Genomic DNA, 21,916 nt, shown 5'->3' with positions numbered 1-21,916 from the left:
CTAGCTAGGGGCATTGCTACTAGTCGAACCACGAGTTATAATCCCCGGGGGAATGGCCAGGTGGAGAGGGAGAATGCCACAGTGTGGAAGGCCACACTTTTAGCCCTTAAGTCAAAAGGGTTGCCGGTCTCCCGATGGCAGGAGGTCCTCCCTGAGGCACTCCACTCTATCCGCTCCCTGTTGTGTACGTCCACTAATGCCACCCCTCACGAACGCCTATTCTCTTTTCCCAGGAAGTCTGTCACTGGGACCACCCTACCAGTTTGGCTGACGTCCCCGGGGCCAGTGCTGCTACGTAAACATGCGAGGAGTAATAAGTACTCCCCGCTGGTCGAGAGGGTTCACCTCCTGCATGCTAATCCCCAGTATGCCTACGTGGTCTTGCCTGATGGGCAGGAGGACACGGTCTCTGTCCGCGACCTGGCGCCCGCCGGAGCAGCAGACCACTACCCCGAACATTCCACGGTAACTATGCACCCTGTACCCGAGGTGACACCGCACACACCGTGCCACACCCAGACTCCTCACGACGCTCATGTACCGGGCATCTCGTACGCGTCTATTCCGGGGACCTCGCACACACGCGAGGGATCCCTGACACCTCCAGCTGGGACAGAACCAACCCACTCTCCGCCTCCGGTGCAAACAACAACTCCGGCACCTGTGCCAACACCACCTCCGGCACCTGTGCAATTGCAGCCGGAGCTACGTAGATCACAGCGAACGATTCGACCACCTGATAGACTTAACCTGTAAATATACTTGGGGACTTTTTTTTAAACAAAGGGGGGGGTGAATGTGGTGAACTAGATATACCTGTCTGACTGCTCCTGTGGCTCCTCTCACAGACCCTGCTGACTGCTCCTGTGGCTCCTCCCACAGACCCCTGTATAAAGGCGACTGTGGGCTGCTGCTCTCCCTCATTTTCTCCAGGATGTAGTGCTGTTTATTCTTCCAGTCAATAAAAGCCGATAACTCGCTTCCTAAGTCTCAGCGTGAGTTATTGATGGTGCATCACCTTTCCAGCTCTTAGCTTCACCCCATCCCCTCCGGTCTTCTCCTATCATTTCGCATTTCCCCCTCCCCCCACTACTTTCAAATCTCTTCCTATCTTTCCTTTTGGTTAGTCCTGACGAAAGATCTTGGCCCGAAACGTCGACAGCGCTTCTCCCTATAGATGCTGCCTGGCCTGCTGTGTTCCACCAGCATTTTGTGTGTGTTGTTGTTTGAATTTCCAGCATCTGCAGATTTCCTTGTGTTTGCTCTTTAAATTCTACTGCGAAGCCTCTGCTAGTGATGCCTACACTGAAGAAGTTTAAATCTTCTCTTCGACAGGAGTTCAGTGAAACCCTCTCTCGCTGCTTCCCATCTATAATTCCTTCGGCCCTTCAACTTTTCGATCATATTTTGACCCAGACCCGCTATTACAGCCATATATCCTTCCTTGGAATGTGTCTCCGTCGCCAATTGACTCCAGTTGGCTTCAGGATCCGTTTTCGAGCTTCTCAATTTGGACCTTCTGAGGATCCCAGGTACTCACACTTAATTGACTCTGCCCCCCGTTGTTTCTCCCGTTGAGCTCTGAGGGCGACACTCTCCGCCATGAGAAGGTACCTGGCGTCCCTATCACAGTCCCTTCCACGCCTCCAGGACACCTTTTTCTTTGTTTGCAATGGACCTGTCCGTTATTTCATCCTCCGTCGGATCCATGCGTGCAATCACTGTTTCTTTGACTTTATCACGTCCTGCAAGGATCGCAAGATCTTCCACCTGCAGACCCCAGAGCATGGTCTTCATATCGCGTCCCCGGCCCCGGTAGTCAATCTCGGCCTCCCCAGCGACCCAGGGCATTTTGAAAATCCGGACTCCAGCACCATCACCGCGTGTTCCAATGGCCATGGATTCGCCCCGGCTGTCGATCTCGGCCTCCCCAGCGACCCAGGGCATTTTGAAAATCCGGACTCCAGCACCATCACCGCGTGTTCCAATGGCCATGGATTCGCCCCGGCTGTCGATCTCGGCCTCCCCAGCGACCCAGGGCATTTTGAAAATCCGGACTCCAGCACCATCACTGCGTGCTCCAACGACCATGGATTCGCCCCGGCTGTCGATCTCGGCCTCCCCAGCGACCCAGGGCATTTTGAAAATCCGGACTCCAGCACCATCACCGCGTGCTCCAACGACCATGGATTCGCCCCGGCTGTCGATCTCGGCCTCCCCAGCGACCCAGGGCATTTTGAAAATCCGGACTCCAGCACCATCACCGCGTGCTCCAACGACCATGGATTCGCCCTGGCTGTCGATCTCGGCCTCCCCAGCGACCCAGGGCATTTTGAAAATCCGGACTCCAGCACCATCACTGCGTGCTCCAACGACCATGGACAGCTTCAAAGCGATTGAGCAGCCACCGACTGTGACTCCAGCGTTGAACTCCAGGCCGGGTCTTCACATGCTGCGATTGTGTCTCCCATCTCCCCCTCCCCCTCCCCCTCCACCACTCTGCAATCCCCTCTCCCTCAGATCCCATCGTCAGCTCCTGGGCCCTCAGAGGCTCCATCTTCCTCTCACCCCAACCCTTCCCTCTCCACTGACACTTCCAGCCTCCCCCCTCCCCTCTCTGATCCCATCTCTCATCCATGCCGGGTCTTTACCATTCCCTCTGACCTTCAACTCTCTGAGGCAGAGTGCTCTGTCCTCATTAAGGGCCTCACCTTTGTCCCCCTTCGCCACACCTCAGTGAGTTCTGCGTACGCCATGACGCTGAACTCTTCTTCCGCCGACTCCGTCTCCGAGCTTACTTCTTTGACAAGGACTCTCCTACACCCACCGATCACCCCTTCTCCCGTCTTCAACCCTCCTCCTCTTCATGGACACCCTGCTCTGGTCTTCTACCTGCTCTGGATCTCTTTATTGCTAATTGCCGACGGGACATCAACCATCTCAACTTCACTACACCCTGTTCCAATTCCAACCTCACTCCTTCCGAACGCTCTGCTCTCCGCTCCCTCCGCACCAATCCCAACCTCACTATAAAACCTGCTGATAAGGGGGGAGCTGTTGTTGTCTGGCGTACTGACCTCCAGCTGGCCGAGGCACAGCGACAACTCTCTGATACCTCTTCTTATTTACCCCTTGATCATGATCCCACTAAGGAGCACCAGGCCATTGTCTCCTATACCATCACCAACCTTATTAGCTCTGGGGATCTCCCATCCACTGCCACCAACCTCATAGTTCCCACACCCCGCACTTCCCGTTTCTACCTCCTACCCAAGATCCACAAACTTGCCTGTCCAGGTAGACCTATTGTCTCAGCTTGCTCCGGCCCCACTGAACTCATTTCAGCATATCTTGACACTGTCTAATCCCCCCTTGTTCAATCTCTTCCCACCTATGTTCATGACACTTCTCATGCTTTAAATTTTTTCAATGATTTTAAGTTCCCTGGCCCCCTCCGTCTTATTTTCACCATGGACGTCCAGTCCCTATATACCTCCATCCCCCACCGAGATGGTCTTGAAGCTCTTCGGTTTTTTTTGGATTCCAGACCTAACCAATTCCCCTCTACCACCACTCTCCTCTGTCTAGCGGAATTAGTTCTTACTCTCAATAATATCTCCTTTGGCTCCTCCCACTTCCTCCAAACCAAGGGTGTAGCCATGGGCACCCGTATGGGTCCCAGTTATGCCTGCCTTTTGGTTGGCTTTGTGGAACAGTCCATGTTCCAAGGCTATACCGGTATCCATCCCCCTCTTTTCCTTCGCTACATCGACGACTGCATTGGCGCTGCCTCTTGCACGCATGCTGAACTCGTCAACTTCATTAACTTTGCCTCCAACTTTCACCCTGCCCTCAAATTTACCTGGTCCATTTCCGACACCTCCCTCCCCTTTCTTGATCTTTCTTTCTCTCTCCATCTCTGGAGATGGCCTCTATACTGATATCTACTATAAGCCTACAGACTCTCACAGCTACCTGGACTATTCCTCTTCCCACCCTGTCTCTTGCAAAAAGGCTATCCTCTTCTCACAATTCCTCCGTCTCCGCCGCATCTGCTCTCAGGATGAGGCTTTTCAAAACAGGACGAAGGAGATGTCTTCCTTTTTTAAACAAAGGGGCTTCCCTTCGTCCACCATCAACTCTGCTCTCAAACGCATCTCTCCCATTTCCCGCACATCTGCCCTCACCCCATCAACCCACCACCCCACTCAGGATAGGGTTCCCCTTGTCCTTACCTACCACCCCACCAGCCTCCAGGTCCAACATATAATTCTCCGTAACTTCCGCCACCTGCAATGGGATCCCACTACCAAACACATTTTTCCCTCCCCCCCTCTTTTTGCTTTTTGCAGGGATCGCTCCCTACATGACTCCCTTGTCCACTCGTCCCCCCCATCCCTTCCCACCGATCTCCCTCCTGGCACTTATCCTTGTAAACGGAACAAGTGCTACACCTGCCCTTACACTTCCTCCCTCACCACCATTCAGGGCCCCAGACAGTCCTTCCAGGTGAGGCGACACTTCACCTGTGAGTCGGCTGGTGTGGTATACTGCGTCCGGTGCTCCCGGTGTGGCCTTTTATATATTGGTGAGACCCGACGCAGACTGGGAGACCGTTTCGCTGAACACCTACGCTCGGTCCGCCAGAGAAAGCAGGATCTCCCAGTGGCCACGCATTTTAATTCCACGTCCCATTCCCATTCTGATATGTCTATCCATCGCCTCCTCTATTGTCAAAATGAATCCAAACTCAGGTTGGAGGAACAACACCTTATATACCGGCTGGGTAGCCTCCAACCTGATGGTATGAACATTGATTTCTCTAACTTCCGTTAATGCCCCTCCTCCCCTTCTTACCCCATCCCTGATATATTTAGTTGTTTGCTTGTTCTCCATCTCCCTCTGGTGCTCCGCCCTCCTTTCTTTCTCCTGAGGCCTCCCGTCCCATGATCCTTTCCCTTCTCCAGCTCTGTATCACTTCCGCCAATCACCTTTCCAGCTCTTAGCTTCATCCCACCACCTCCGGTCTTCTCCTATCATTTCGCATTTCCCCCTCCCCCCACTACTTTCAAATCTCTTCCTATCTTTCCTTTCGGTTAGTCTTGACGAAGGGTCTCAGCCTGAAACATCGACAGTGCTTCTCTTATAGATGCTGCCTGGCCTGCTGTGTTATACCAGCATTTTGTGTGTGTTGTTGTTCCTATACTAAAACATTTGATTGATTTATGGAATAAGATAAATGTTGATGATGAGATAAAGAAATCTTTATTAGAAAAGAGACCTTTAATTCAAAATAAACTTATCCCTTTTACAATGAATTATTCTCATTCTCAAACTATACTGTTTAGTGGCCACATTTTTAATGAGTGTTCTTCATTCTACACTAGTCATCATTGACATCAGTGTCATAATTCCATCTGCTTATCCATGCTGTAAACTCATCTGCCTTACCTACAATACTCCGTGCATTGAAATAGACATAACTAAGAACATTATTGCCACCATGCTTTTGATTCCTGCCTTTGTAAACGTGGTCTTAATAACGTCTTTTCCCACAACTACCCCACGATCTGCCATGTCCTACAGCTCTTGTTCAAACACCCACCCCCCGGAGCAGCACTGACAAATCTTTCTATGTATTTTACAAAACACATGAACAGCACAGCATTCCAATGTTTTGCTCAACTTATTGAATTTAGCAGAGAAGGCTAAGTGAAGGAATCTAATAATGTTAAATTAGTGGATAATGACAGTCAGTATGATCACCATGCCTTGTGTTGCAGGATAACACAGATGCTTTCTACGTTGCCGACTTGGGTGAAGTCATAAAGAAACACCATCAGTGGAAGATGACATTGCCTCGAGTGAAACCTTTCTATGCTGTGAAATGCAATGATAGCAAACCAATAGTTTGGACCCTTGCTCAATTAGGGATCGGCTTTGACTGTGCCAGTAAGGTAGGATTTGGAATAATGAGCTCACTGATGCTCTTTAAATATTAAAATGTGTTAATGTATGCAACAATGGAAAATCTCCCAAACTTTGCGGGAAATGGTACCACAGCATAAAAGCCAGGACCAACAGGCTCTGGGACAGCTTCTTCCACCAGGCCAGCAGGCTGCTTAATTCATGCTGATGCAACTGTATTTCTGTTATATTGACTATCCTGTTGTATATAAAACTGATTATAAATTACTATAATTGCACGTTGCACATTTAAACGGAGACGTAACGTAAAGATTTTTACTCTTTATGTATATGAAGGATGTAAGTAATAAAGTCAATTCAATGCCTCACTATACACTCAGTGGCCATTTTATTAGATACGCCTGCTCATTAATGCAAATATCTAATCAGAGAATCATGTGGCAGCAACTCAGTGCATAAAAGCATGCAGATCTGGTCAAGAGGTTCAGTTTTTGTCAGACAAAACATCAGAATGGGGAAAAAGTGTGATTTAAATTACTTTGGCCGTGGAATGATTGTTGGTGCCGTTTCCTCTATATTCCTATTACATGTCGTGACCCATTTGCCAGATCTACTCAGTGTTGTCCTGCCACCTCTGCACTTCTCCGTGCTTCTCGTTGCCTCTGTTCCCCCACAGCTGGTTTGCTCTCGCTTCGTCCTTTCTTTTGAACCATTTCATAGCTCACTCTGCATGACGGTGCTGTCCTCGTCTCCTTGCATTGCTTCACATTTAACATTAAAGATTAGATTTATTTGTCATATATACAGTATATTGCACATATATATATAGTCAGTATTGTATCTGTCAAAGTGGAGTAGAGAGCAAGTTTGTAAATCTGGCTGGAGCAAAGCATGCTGGGAATGGTGAAGGTGGAGGTGCAGGAACATGTGGCAGAGAAGGAGTGCCAGGGGATGGAGACGGTGTGAGTGCAGACAGACCAGCCCTGAGACACCAGGCAAGGTCATCTGATTCTACACAGTTCGTTTATTGATCATTACAGAATGTCTCTCCAGTGCTTCCCGCACCCTCCCCTCTCCCTTCCCCTTCTCCTAACCATGATTCCACTCTCCCTGCCCCCTTCCCACTCTCAATCCACAACTGAAACCCATATCACAATCAGGATTATCATCACCCAAACGTCGTGATTTAAAAAAAAATGGCAGTAGTACAGTGCAATACATAAAATTTCGACAGTACTGTGCAAAAGTCTTAGGCATCCTAGCTATACCTGTGTGCCCAAGACATTTGCACAGTACTGTACTTCAAAACATACAGTGAACTGTGTTGTTTGCATTAACAACCAACAGCTTCAGGATGTGCTGGGCAGCCCACAAGTGTCACCATGCTTCCAGCAGCAATATAGCAGGCCCACATCTTATAACCCTAACCCATATGTCTTTGGAATGTGGGAGAAAACTGGAGTTCCGGGAGGAAACCCACATAGTCACAGGTAGAATGTATAAGCTCCTTATTGACGTTGGCAGGAATTGAACGTTACGCTAACCACTACGCTACCATGTTGTCCCATGTTTTGTGGCCCAAAATGATTTTGCTCTCCCTACTTTACTCTGTGGCTGATTCCTGTTCTGCCCTCATCGGATAGTTGCCCCTTTGTTCTGCCTATCTCTGCCTCTGGTTCACCCTACGTAGTCCCCTGACCCACCACCCTTATATCCCACCAAGATGAGATGGACTCTAGACCTCACAATCTATTGCCTTGTACTTCACTGTCTACATGCATGTTACTGTCACTGTATTTTCTGTGTAACTCGTTCTCTGCATTCTGTTGTTACCCTTCTACCACTTCAATGCATTGTCGGAATGAAATTAATGAATTATGGACAGTATGCAAGACAAAGCTTTCCACTGAACTTCAGTATATGTGACAATTTACCAATCAATGAACTCAGAAAAATAAAAAATATTAAAGATAACTCTCTTTCTGTCCCAACAGAATGAGATTGCGATGGTACAAGATATTGGGGTCCCCCCAGAGAGAATCATTTATGCACACCCCTGCAAGGAGAGCTCTTATATTAAATTTGCTGCCACCAATGGGATTCAGATGATGACATTCGATAACAAAGATGAACTTTTCAAAGTTGCACGGATCCATCCCACTGCGAAGTAAATGACAATTATCTCTTTCTCGTCTGAATCAGCTGATAATTTCAACTGAAATGTAGACAATATGCATCTACTTTTGATATTCTCTGTAGACACCTGTCTGAATTGTCGTTCACTTTTCATATGTCCTTCCATAGTGCTGGCCTTCATCTAGTTCTACATATTTCTCTGTTCTACAACACTATCTCCTGTGTTCCCCCTAAAACTCCAGCATTCATGGCAGAAATATTCTGGCTTGTACCCCCTTCCTTTCCAGGACTGATGAAGGGTCTTGGCCCAAACCACTGACTGTTTATAGAGCAAAAAATACATAGTGAGGTTGTGTACATCCATTCATTGCCCATTCAGAAAGCTGACGACGAAGGGGAAGAAACTATTTTAAAAATATTGAGTGTGTATCCTCAGGCTCCTGTACTTCCTCCTTGATGGTAACATTGAGGTAAGAGCACATCCTGGGTGATGAGGGTTCTTAAAGATGGATGCTGTCTTTCTGAGGCATCACCTTTTGAAGATGTCCTTGATGCAGGGGAGGTTCGTGCCCATGATGGAGCTGGCTGGGTTTGCAACCCTCTGCAGCTTTTTTCCAATCCAGCGCAGTGGTCCCCTCCATACCAGATGGTGATACATCCAGTCAGAACGCGCTCCACGTAATGTAGAAATTTGAGAGAGAGCTTCGTGAAATACCAAAAGTCTGCTGCTACTCCAAATGAAATACAGACACTCTCATGCCTTCTTTGTGATTACATCAAGTCAAATCAAGTTTATTTCATTTAACTATATACCTATATATCATCAAACGAGACATTTCTCTGAACCAGAGTGTAAAGCACAATAGTACACATAACACACAATAACTTATGAATGTTAAGATAAAACCTACAGATGGATTACACATGTATAAACAAACTAAAGCACGTTAAATAAATATTGTAAGGCACAGAACAGATTAGCCAGAGAGAATTCAAATGCAATGCAGCAGGGAGTTCAGAAGCCTTATGGCCTGAGAGAAGAAACTGTTCCCCATCCAGACCATTATTGTTTTGATGCATCAGAATCTCCTGCTTGATGGTAGAAAGTCAGAGAGGATGCTGGATGGATGGGTGGAACCCTGCGTACACATCACTCCTGATAAATGTCCCCGTGGATGTTCAGGAGGCGCCTATGACCTTCTCAGCTGTTCTCACAGTCCTCTGCAGGAACTTCTGGTCCAGTGCTTGGTTGCTCCCATACCAGATGGAGATGCAATATGTTGCGCCCAGAATAGATCCTTAGATGTTGACATGCAGGAATTTGAAATTGCTCAACCTTTCCACTGCTGATCCTTTGATAAGAACTGGTGTGTGTTTCCTTGACTCCCCATTCCTGAAGTTCACAGTCAATTCCTTCATCTTATTAACACTGAGTGCAAGATTGTTGTTGTGACACCATTCAACTAGTTGATGTATCTCTTTCGTCACCATCTGAAACTATACCTACAATAGTTGTGTCATCAGCAAGTTTATAGATGGTGTTTGAGTGGTGCCTAGCAAAACAGCCATGAGTGCAGGGAGAGTAGAACAGTGAGCTAAGCACACATCCTTGACCTCAGCAGTGTGTTCTTTGCTGAAAGATATAGCGGTTCAATCTCCTAGTAGAAATTTATTCTCAGTGGCACCGAGGGACACTAATTGTAACTCAGAGCATTCAAAGTGGATTGGGAACAGCATAAGATAGTACAGTCCTTTAGTGTAATTTGTTTTTGTTAATAAGGTTTGTTAATCTTATTTCAGTCCTCGTATGTGAGAAATCAAAGCAGGATAGGAATGGTAAGGGTCTGGGAAGCGCTGAGGAACAGAGTGTGAGCTCCTTTTCACCACATCCTACAGCAAACAACAGAGTGGATCAATCAGAAGCACATTTATTTTCCTTGCAGCAAGGGGAGACTAGCACCGCACAAGTGCCGATGACAGCCTCCAAAAAAAAAACAGACAGCATAGTCACTCCTTTATACACAAGTGCAGCTAGCCAGACCTCAGTTCAAGGGAAGGGTACATTCTGTTCTTCTGCTTCTTCAGTGTGTTTGGCATTCTTCCAGTAATACATGTGCTGGTCTGTAGTTTGTCAAGGATTCAGGTTTATTCAGCATAATGTTACACAAATATTATTAACAAATCACTCTGGTACAATACAGGTTCCATTCTGTGACAAACAAAAATGCCATTTAGTTACTATCAGTACATTTCCACATTAGTGACTGAGAAATAAAGTACATATTGAGTGGAAATGGTGTCACAGGTAAACAGGGTGGTGAAAACTGTGTATGACACAATGGCCTTCTTGAGAACATAAGAAATAGGAGCAGGAGTCGGCCATCTGTCCCATCAAGCCTGCTCGGCCATTCAATAAAATCATGGCTGATTTGACCATGGACATTTCCACCTACCTGCCTTTTCCCCATAACTCTTAATCCCCCTGCTGTGCAAAAATGTATCAAACCTTCTTTTAAATATACTTACTGAGGTAGCCTCCACTGATACATTGGGCAGAGAATTCCACAGATTCACTGTTCTCTGGGAAAAGCAGTTCCTCCTCATCTCCGTCCTAAATCTATTCCCCCAAATCTTGACGCTATGCCCCCTAGTTCTAGTCTGATATATCAGTGGAAACAACTTTCCTGTCTCTGTCTTATCTATTCCGTCCATAACTCTATATGTTTCTGTAAGATCTCCTCTCATTCTTCTGAATTCTAGAAAGTATGGTCTCAGGCAACTCAATCTTTCCTCATGGTCTAACCCCCTCATCTCTGGAATCAACCTGGTGAATCTCCTCTACATCGCCTCCAAAGCCAGTATATCCTTCCTCAAGTAAGGAGACCAGAACTGCACGCAGTACTCCAGGTGCGGCCTCACCAGTACCCTGTACAGTTGCAGCATAACCTCCCTGCTCTTAAATTCAATCCCTCCAGCAATGAATGCCAACATCCCATTTGTCTTCTTGATAGCCTGCTGCACCTGCAAACCAGCCTTTTGTGATTCATGAACAAGCACTCCCAAGTCCCTCTGCACAGCAGCATGCTGCAATTTTTCACCATTTAAATAATAATCTGCTCTTCCATTTTCCTTCCAAAGTGGATGACCTCACGTTGTACTCCATCTGCCAGACCCTTGCCCACTCATCTCTCTGCAGACTCTCTGTATCTGCTGGACAATTTGCTTTTCCATTTAATTTAGTGTCATCAGCAAACTTAGATACACTACACTCTGCCGCCTCTCCCATTCGTTTATGTTTATTATGAACATCTGTTTGTCCAGCCCCCACCCTGTGGCACATCGCTTACCACTGATTACCAACCAGAGTAACACCCGTGTATCAGCCAGAGCATTGCATATCGGAATTGTTGAAGACTGTACACTGGATAACAGGAACAAGTGTGCAAGTAACTGGTGATCCCAGAGCAAAAGAATATCTACACAGAGTTATTTCCAGATGGATAATATTGGGAGAAGTCAAAATCAAGATCTGAGAAACAGAATCAATTTTATTATCACTGACATATATATAATTGAATATGTAGTTTTGTTGCAGCAGTATGGTACAAGACATGAAAAAATATAAATTACAATATTAAATAAACAAACAGATAACTGAAGAGTGTAAAAGAGCAACATTGAGGTCGTGTTTATGGACCCTTCAGAAATCCGATAGCAGAGAAGCTATTCTTACAATATTGAGTGAGAGTCTTCAGGCTACAGTACCTTCTCCCTGATAGTAGTAATGAGAATAGAGCCTGTCCCAGATGGTGAGGGCCTTCAATCTTACACACCTTCTTAAGCCTCCACCTTTTGAAGATGCCTTTGATGATGGGGAATCTTGTACCGTGATGGAATTCGCTGAGTCTATAACTAACTGAACTCTTGCGAATCTGTGCATTGGAGACTCTATACCAGACGTTGATGCAACCAGTCATAATGCTCTCCAAAGTGCATTTGTCAGAGTTTGCCAGATTCTTTGGTGACGTGCCTTCTTCATGATTGCATTAATATGTTTGGTCCCGGAGATCCTGAGATTTGAAACTGCATACTCTTTCCATTGCTGACCCCCAAGCCTGCTTTCTAATTGTCTACTGAACAAACAAAAATGGTAAACTCCCTCTGACTTTTCAGCAGTCACACCTGTCTTCCTAATGTTGCTATCTTGACAGAATGGTTCTTCGCATTGTTGCAAATGATGCCAAGTCCCCCTTTCCCTTAAGTATGAAGTTTGGAGCAACTTTAAAAGAGTGCAGACAGCTGATGGAAAGTGCAAAGGCTTTGTGTGTGGAGATCATTGGTGTAAGGTAAAAAAAAAGTATTAATACTGAAAAACAGTTTGCAACTTTTATTCAATAGTTTATTTACAAACATGTCAAGGCAATGTCACTATTTGTGACCATGGCAATGGGAACAGCACGTGCAAGGGAATCATGGCAGTTCCAAAGTGAACACGTTGTGTAATGATGATGTCTACCAATTAAATCTTTTTTTTTTCAGTATAAATTACATTATTATTAGAGTGTAAACACAAAAAGTATAAATTTCGAAAAGTACTTTTGGCCTATCCATATCCAAATACCCAAATTGTTTTTGGCATCATCATTCCCTGTACGGTATTAGAAATGTAATGTACAATGCTTGAGTTTTAACAAAGTGCTGAACTAACAGGTAAGAGAAATAAATAAATTTTCCTTAAATATTCTTAAAAATATCAGTTGAATTCTAATCTAATGACTCTTCTTTAACCAGCTTTCATGTTGGAAGTGGCTGTAGTGAACCAGAGGTATTTGCTGAGGTCATAGCAGATTCACGCACGGTTTTTGATATTGGGGTATGTTTCTTTTGAAGTTTTATATATTGAATAATAGAAATTTTCAGAAATACAGCAGTCATAACAATGAAAGTTTCAAATATGATGAGTTAATTACAGTATGAAATACAAAATCTCCTATTTGAGAATGAGAAAGGGCAGGCGACAGAAGTGTGTGTAGGGGAACACTTTCGATCTGGTAAACAAAATCAGATTAGTTTCAGGATAGCTATAGAGAAGGGTAGAACTGGTCCTCTGGTTGAGATTTGAAATTGGAGGAAGACCATTTTTGATGGCATCAAAAAAGAAAAACAGACAGGTGCGGATTGAGAGATTATTTTTGCCAAAAGGATGCTTGGTAAAGCATTAGGATGGTTGGGAGGCCTTCAGAGATGAAATACTGAGAGTACAGAGTTTGTATGCTCCCATTAGAATAAAAGGCAATGATAACAGTTTATTTTAGGCATATTGAAACAGCTAAGAACAAAACACAACATTCTGCAGTAACTCAGCAGACCAGGCAGCATCTATGGATAAAAGTATGTTTGGGCCTATTTGAATCTGATTAATGGTGCAGTAGTGACAAACTAAAACCTAAAGTTTGGGATGTCCTTTGGTGTCAGTGATGCTTTTGTATGAATTGTCATGACAGTAACAGAAAGTGATAAGGTTTGCATGGAAAGTGCTTGCTGGTAATGAGACAACAAAGATTGGATCTTTTACATATCTTCTCCAGATGAGCCTTGGATTTCATATGAACTTGCTCGATATTGGTGGTGGTTTTCCTGGCTGTGAGGATGACAAGATTACATTTGAGGAGGTAACATGTTATGCATTAAAGTAACATTTGAGGAACAATTGATATTCAAATAGGTATACCTACTGTATGCATTTTACATATAAAATATGGGCTTGAGAGTTTTCAGAGCTGAAAAAGCAGCAGACAGGTTTCTAATTACTTTTCAGGTGTAACAGTATCACTGTCTTAAATTATATGTTTGCTCTTTAAATCCTTTGATGTAATAAAGTGAATAAGTCAATGAAACTCAACTGTATGGTCTCATGTCCTAATTGTGGCACCCCATCCCAGGTAATATCCTGGTAAATATTATCCTCTCCAGTTCAGCTAAGTCTTCATATTGTGTGGCAACCAGAAGAGTAAAAAGCTGTACGATTTTATACCATAATTAATAAAAGAAAGTACTCTGTATTCCTTCTTCAACTGCCCCATTTACCTCCGCTACCACCTTAAGGGCTCCTTCCAGTTCTACACCAAGGTTCCCTGTTCCTCAAAACTTCCAAAGGCCCCACCGATCATTCTGAGAGTCCCAAAGCGCATCATCTTGCACTTAGCAGCATTAAATTCCATCTACCACTGGTCTGCCCATCTTAGTAACTGATAAACTTGTCACGTGAAGCAGGAGATATAAAAAGCAGAGCTCAAAGTAGTACTCTCTCAATTTCTGCCTGTGCTACTCTCTCAGTGAGGGTATGAATAGGATGACCTGGCAGTTAAATGTCTGGCTGAAGAATTGGTGTAAGGGGCAGGCTTTCACATTTGGGGATTATTGGGATCTCTTCTGTGGAAGGTGTGATCTGTTCAAAAGGGCAGGTTACACCTGAACTCTGACATCTGACAAACATCCTTGGGGACAGGTTTGTTAGAGATGTTGGGAAAGGAGTTCCCACTGGGTCGGCAGAGGCATGAGAGCCAAAGGATGGTGCTGTTGGTGGGCAGGTGGATGCTATGTGTAGAGAGATTGAGGAACAACTGGCAGAGGATAGGGCACAATTGCAGTCAGTTGCATGGGTTGAAAGGTGTCTACTTTAATGCAAGAGGTATCAGGAACAAGGGTGATGAAAATAGAGCATGGATCAGTACATAGAACTACGACATTGTGGCCATTACAGAGTCTTGGCTGCCCCAAGGGCAAGAATAGCTGCTGGATGTTCTGGGACTTAGATATTTCAAAATGACCAGGGAGGTAAAAGAGGCAGAGGAAGAGGCATTGTTGGTCATAGATAGTATCACAGCTGCAGAAAGGGAGGTTGCTGTGGAGGGATTTTCTACTGAGTCTGTGTGGGTGGAAGTCAGAAACAAAGGCAGTAATCACTCTCATGGGAATATTCCATAGATTCTCCCAAACAGCTACAGAGACACTGAGGATCAGACTGGTACACAAATTTTGGAAAGGTACAAAAATAACAAGGTTGTTGTCATGGATATGATAACCAATATTATCAGCTTCCCTAATATTGATACTCCTTAGTACAAAAGTTTTGGATGGGGAAGGATTTGTTATGCTTGTGCAGGAAGGATTCCTGATACAATATGTGGTCAGGCTAAAGAAAGGAGAGGCCATACTGGACCCACTACTAGCCGATGAGCCTAGTCAGGTGACAGATCTCCTGGTGGGTGGGCATTTCAGAGAGCAACTACAACTTCCTGATGGCCTTGGACAGGGATAAGAGCAGACGCTTTGGAAAGTATTTAGTTGAGGGAGGGCGAATGATGATGCTAATCGGTAATAACCTGAGAACACAAATTGGGAATAGTTGTATTCAGGGAGACATACACAGAAATGTGGAAGTTGTTTAGGGAGCATTTTCATGGTGGTTCTGGGTAGATTTGTCCCTTTGAGGTAGGGAAAGGACGGTAAGTGAAGGAATCATGGTTGACAACAGATGTGAAATATTTAGTCAAGAAGAAGAAAGAAGCTTAAAGTTTAGGAAGCAAGAATCAGATAGGTCTCTTGCGAGTTATGAGGTAGCTAGGAAGGAGCTGAAGAATTGACTTAGGAGAGCTAGTAATGGACTCTTGTATTAACTTCATTGCTTAATACAAATTCAGTATTTGTGCTTTCTGTACAAATTCATTTATAACTACAGTGGATTCCGGTTAATTGGGACACATCAGGACCAGTACATTTTGGCCCAATTAAGCAGCTGCCCCAATTAGGAGAAGTTTCGTGAAAATAGTTTAAAAAAGATAAACTACTGTTTAACTGAATAAGAAATTATGTATGTAAATGAAATACAGAACAAATTAGAACACTACAATATCACTGCAGTTCTATAACACTACATGTTAGTTCCTAATTGTTATCGATGGAGGAATTAATCCAGTATACATTGCTGTGTCCTTTTGATACACTGTAAATGAAAAAAATCAGTGCAGACACCTCGTGCAGATAATGCACTGCTTTCATTGCCTTCCTGCATGAAGTAGTGTCAAAAATCACTGCTATTCAATTCAACATCAGCCAGCCTAAAATGAATAACATAATATAAGCAAATGCAGCTGAGGCTGTTTAAAAACTGTTGACTCTAAGCACAGTGTAGTTATTGTCAATACCTTCAAATTCCTCATAGTCCTACCTTGCAGGAGTGGTGAAAACATTTCATTTTCATTCCCAGCTGTTTCTCGCATCTCCAAGCCAGAATGATTGAAACCATAGTGAGCAAAATGGTCTTACTGCTTATTTCTTACCAACCATCAGTGACAAAAATCACTACTTTTTGAACACAAACGCACACAACTCATGCTATTTGAAAATTGTTCGCTCTAAGCACAGTGTAGTGTCTAGTGGCCATACAAGCGAATGCAACTGATGCTAATTAGAAACTGTTTGGCAACAGTCTCCTGTTCCAATTAAGCGGCATAGTGTCCCAAATTATCAAAGCGAATCTCAGCTATTTTCTCAGTTTTTGTTCTTTGCAAAATGTCCCAACTAAACAGCTGCCCCAATTGACCAGAATCCACTGCATATAAAGTGCTGGAAATTTGGTAATAATATCTAATTGATTTCTATGTTGTAGATTGCAGCAGTGATCAATCGTGCATTGGATCTTCACTTTCCTGAATCAAGTGGAGTGAATGTAATTGCTGAACCTGGCCGTTATTATGTGACATCTTCACTTATAATTGCTGTAAATATCATTGGAAGAAGAATTACTATAGATTCAACTAACTCCAATGGTAAATTCTTCCACAAATCACCAACTAGCTACGGTGATCTTCTGCACTCAATACTGTATGAGGGAATGATGGGTGATACATTCCAAAGCCTTACCACCAGAAGGAGATGTGGCAGGGGAAGTTTTGTATTCCTCACAGGCAAAGGATGGAAGATTCATGGAGATGGCTGAAATTCCTGGTCCGCTTCTTAAGACCATAGAAGTTCGGTTATTTGGCCCATCAAGTCTGCTCCACCATTCCAACATGGCTGCAATTTTCTTTTTACTACTTCACTATTTTTGTTCTCTTTTTGCAGTATTGCCCTGTATAGCTACCACAAAATAACAAATTTTACAGCATATGTCAGTAATAATAAACCTGATTCTGCTTGTCTAATACCCCTTTCTAGAAGATTATTGGGCAGCACGGTAGTGTAGCAATTTGCACAAAGCTATTGCAGCGAGGTATTGGATTTCGGAATTTAATTCCAGTGTTCCCTATATGCAGTCTCTGTACGTCCTCCCTGAGGAATGCATGGGTGTTCTCTGGGTCTTCCAGTTTCTTGCCATGGACCAAAGATGTACTGGGTAGGTGAAGAGGTCATTGTAAATTGTCCCGTGATGAGGTTAGGGTTAAAATCTGGGTTGTCGATGGTGCTCAAAGCCTATTCCACACCGTATCTCTAAATAAATAAATACTGAATCTCCCTCCACTATTGTTTCAGATGATGGATTGAAGTACATTCGTGAATTCCACTCACCAAGGTCAGAAAATAAGCGATGGAAGCCACAGACCTTGTAACAAAAAAAGCAGTGGACATACGAATGCTATCCAGTTGCAGCCTTTCACCATTCTTCTGGCTGACAGCCCATACTGGGAATTGTGTGACCAGGAAAAGTGTTTTTTCCTAACATGTGAGATTATCTCCGAAGAGTTAGCAATCACAAAGAGCAATATTTACTGTATTTATGATACAAATGCATAAAAAGCTGGTTCCACTGCATACTCTCTCTACTCACAGTTCAGGATGTGCAGACCAGCTAGCAGACATTGCCCCCATGCCGAAGAAGTCTTCAGTGTCCTGCCTAAATGACTACCATCCCGTTGCACTTACATCCATCATCATGAAGTGTTTCCAGAGGCTCATCATGAGGCATATCAAGACCCTGCTGCCCCCCTCACTGGACCCCCTGCAGTTTGCGTACCGTCCCAACCGCTCAACAGATGACGCCATTGCCACCACCCTCCACCTGGCCCTAACCCACTGGACAAAGAACACACATATGTTCGGATGCTGTTCATAGACTACAGTTCAGCATTCAACACAATCATTCCTCAGAAACTGATTGGAAAGCTGAGCCTATTGGGCCTGAACACCTCCCTCTGCAACTGGATCCTAGACTTCCTGACTGGGAGACCTCAGTGAGTCCGGATCGGGAGCAGCATCTCCAACACCATCACACTGAGCACGGGGGCTCCCCAGGGTTGCGTGCTCAGTCCACTGCTGTTTACTCTGCTGACCCATGACTGTGCTGCAACACACAGCTCAAACCACATCATCAGGTTCATCGATGACATGACCGTGGTGGGTCACATCAGCAAGAACGACGAGTCAGCTTACAGAGAGGAGGTGCAGTGGCTAACGGACTGGTGCAGAGCCAACAACCTGTCTCTTAATGTGAACAAAACAAAAGAGATTGTTGTTGACTTCAGGAGGGCACGGAGCGACCACTCCCCTCTGAACATCAACGGCTCCTCGGTAGAGATCGTAAAGAGCACCAAATTTCTTGGTGTTCACCTGACGGAGAATCTCACCTGGTCTCTCAACACCAGCTCCTTAGCCAAGAAAGCCTAGCAGCGTTTCTACTCTTTGCGAAGGTTGAGGAAAATCCATCTCCCACACCCCATCCTCATCACATTCTACAGGGGTTGTATTGAGAGCATCCTGAGCAGCTGCATCACTGCCTGGTTTGGAAATTGCACCATCTCGGATCGTAAGACCTTGCAGCGGATAGTGAGGTCAGCTGAGAAGATCATCGGGGTCTCTCTTCCTGCCATCACGGACATTTACACTACACGCTGCATCTGCAAAGGAAACAGCATTATGAAGGACCCCATGCACCCGTCATACAATCTCTTCTCCCTCCTGCCATCTGGGAAGAGGCTCTGAAGCATTCGGGCTCTCACGACTAGACTATGTAACAGTTTCTTCCCCCAAGCTATCAGACTCCTCAATACCCGAAGCCTGGACTGACACCTTGCCCTACTGTCCTGTTTATTATTTATTGTAATGCCTGCACTGTTTTTGTGCACTTTATGCAGTCCTGTGTAGGTCTGTAGTCTAATGTAGCTTTCTCTGTGTTTTTTTTTTACATAGTTCAGTCAAGTATTTTGTACTGTGTCATGTAAACCATGGTCCTGAAAAACATTGTCTCATTTTTACTATGCACTGTACCAGCGGTTATGGTCGAAATGACAATAAAAGTTGACTTGACTTGACTTGAGGATAGCCATGTTTTTAAAAATAGCAGAACGAGCCCTTTACTTTCCTTCTTAAACATTAATGTTACAAAGCTAATCTCTGAAATTCAGTACATGGATCTTATGTGTTAATTATCTTTTCTAGATGATGAGACTGAGACTAAGAAAACCATAATGTACTATATAAATGATGGTTGGCATGGATCTTTAAAAAGTAAATATCCTCCATTAAAACCAATAGCATTTAAGGTAAGGATTCACAAACATAATGTAAGAAAAATGCTATTGTCTTTTTGTAAGCACACTTATCATCTAGGCAGGCCAAATCTACAACAGCAAACTACCAGCCCATTGGTTTACTTACATTCATTAACAAGACACATATTGTTGATGTTATCAAGCATTCTTAACTCACCAATGGTCTGTCAAATAATGGCCAGAATGGGTCTCACAGGGATTATTTGGCCCCTTGTGTTATTACAGCCTAGGTCCAAACCTGGATCAAAGCTTATTTCCAGAGATGAGAGAGATTTCTATTTCCTGAGGAGACTGAGGTCCTTTAACATCTGCCGGATGATGCTGAGGATGTTCTATGAGTCTATGGTGGCCAGTGCCATCATGTTTGCTGTTGTGTGCTGGGGCAGCAGGCTGAGGGTAACAGACACCAACAGAATCAACAAACTCATTCGTAAGGCCAGTGATGTTGTGGGGATGGAACTGGACTCTCTGACGGTGGTGTCTGAAAAGAGGATGCTGTCCAAGTTGCATGCCATCTTGGACAATGTCTCCCATCCACTCCATAATGTACTGGTTAGGCACAGGAGTACATTCAGCCAGAGACTCATTCCACCGAGATGTAACACTGAGCATCATAGGAAGTCATTCCTACCTGTGGCCATCAAACTTTACAACTCCTCCCTCGGAGTGTCAGACAGTCTGAGACAATAGGCTTGTCCGGGACTTTTTCCATTTGGCATAATTAACTTATTATTTAATTATTTATGGTTTTATATTGCTATATTTCTATACTATTCTTGGTTGGTGCGACTGTAACGAAACCCAATTTCCCTCAGGATCAATAAAGTATGTCTGTCTGTCTTGGCTGAATGGGTCCTCAGAGACCTGGAGACACAGAAGGCAATGGCATCAAGGCAGGAACATTACAGCCTCAAAACATTATCCAGGGTAAATCTAGCTGTTGGTTTCCCTTCCATTTTAAGATCAGAACTGGAGATGTTTGTTGATGATAGCACACAAAGTTATTCATGCATGTATAATGGAAAAAGGTTCACAACAATCAGGCTTAGAAACAAATCTCTGGAGTTACCCAGCAACTCTGATAACTATGGAGAGTGAAATAAAGTTAATGTTTCAGGTCAATAATCCTTTATCTGGGGGCTACCTTCATGTGTAGTGGGCACACCTAAAACCTAGAGAGGCAGAACTTTACGTTAAATATGGAATATTACTTATTCCATGTCTAACTTACTGTTTAAAGACATTCATGTTAAGTCCGTGGATGGGGTGGGATTGCGTGGGTTGAGGGGAATTGTGAAAATCCCAAGTGCAAGCTACAATGTAGGTGCCCATCTAGCAATGGCAAGTCCAGTGTGCTAGATGCCATCTTCCGTAGTTTCTCAGTTCCTGGTGTGGAAAGTGTCTACAAAACTTGTACCAAGTCAAATCTCCTGCATTTGGCATTCGCAATAAACTTTATTCTGAAAATTATTTTTACGTGGATATATGGTTTTAGTAAAATTAAATCTAATTTTTAAACAGTTACTGAATATTTGTGACAATCAATATTAAGGCAGAGCCTGCCAGCTGCTAAAACCAGCTGCAGGGCACGCAGCCAGTGTTCGAGGTTCCCAATTAAAGATCATGCCCGAGACCTTACCAATACAAGCATGACCCAGGGGTAGCAACCTTTAGTTAAAGTGCAGTGGAAGATCTGCCTCAATATTTCCAATATATAACAGGTGGTAGACAAGAGGCTATTGGTACAAAGGATTGGAACCCATAAGCAATTCTTCAAGAGGATGATTAAAATGGCCATCTACTAATTATATACTAACATAAAGGACAGCAACACACACAAAATGCAGGAGGAACTCAGCGGGTCAAGCAGCATCTATGGAAAAAGAGTTAACAGTCGACGTTTCGGGCTGAGACCCTTCCTCAGGACGGAGAATGGAGGGGGAAGAGGCGAGCTGGAACTTAATTAGTGAAGCCAGGTAAAGGGTAAAGGGCCATAGAAGAAAGAATCCGATAGGATATGAGAGTGAACAAAAGGAGAAAGGGAAGGAGGCAACCCAGGGGGTGGTGAGAGGAGCTAAAGGTCAAAAATGGAAATAGAGGAAGGTGTCAGGAGGAAATTTGTCCACTGCCAGGAGAAATTAGTATTCATACCATAAGGTTGGTGGGCACCCAGGTGAAGTATAAGGTGCTGCTTCTCAACCCTGAGGGTGGTCTCGTTTTGGCACAAGAGCAGGCCATGGATCAACATGTTGGAAAGGGAATGAGAAATGGAATTAAAATGTTTGGCCACTGGTGGTGGATGG

At 44.4% G+C, this 21,916-nt stretch overlaps 1 protein-coding gene across 1 annotated transcript in view; it reads left to right on the top strand.

Moving 5' to 3' along the window:
- The window catches only part of LOC140713990 (ornithine decarboxylase-like), a 43,825-nt gene that overhangs the window by 19,666 nt on the left and 2,243 nt on the right, over positions 1-21,916 (top strand). The window contains exons 3-9 of the mRNA XM_073024668.1: positions 5,784-5,957; positions 7,923-8,095; positions 12,276-12,410; positions 12,856-12,937; positions 13,653-13,736; positions 16,736-16,895; positions 19,501-19,604. Coding sequence (XP_072880769.1) covers positions 5,784-5,957; positions 7,923-8,095; positions 12,276-12,410; positions 12,856-12,937; positions 13,653-13,736; positions 16,736-16,895; positions 19,501-19,604 — 912 coding nt within the window. The remainder of the gene's footprint in view (positions 1-5,783; positions 5,958-7,922; positions 8,096-12,275; positions 12,411-12,855; positions 12,938-13,652; positions 13,737-16,735; positions 16,896-19,500; positions 19,605-21,916) is intronic.

Source organism: Hemitrygon akajei, chromosome 20 (genome assembly GCF_048418815.1).
Source record: "Hemitrygon akajei chromosome 20, sHemAka1.3, whole genome shotgun sequence".
NCBI lineage: Eukaryota > Metazoa > Chordata > Chondrichthyes > Myliobatiformes > Dasyatidae > Hemitrygon > Hemitrygon akajei.
This window is presented reverse-complemented; position numbering and strand designations above follow the sequence as displayed.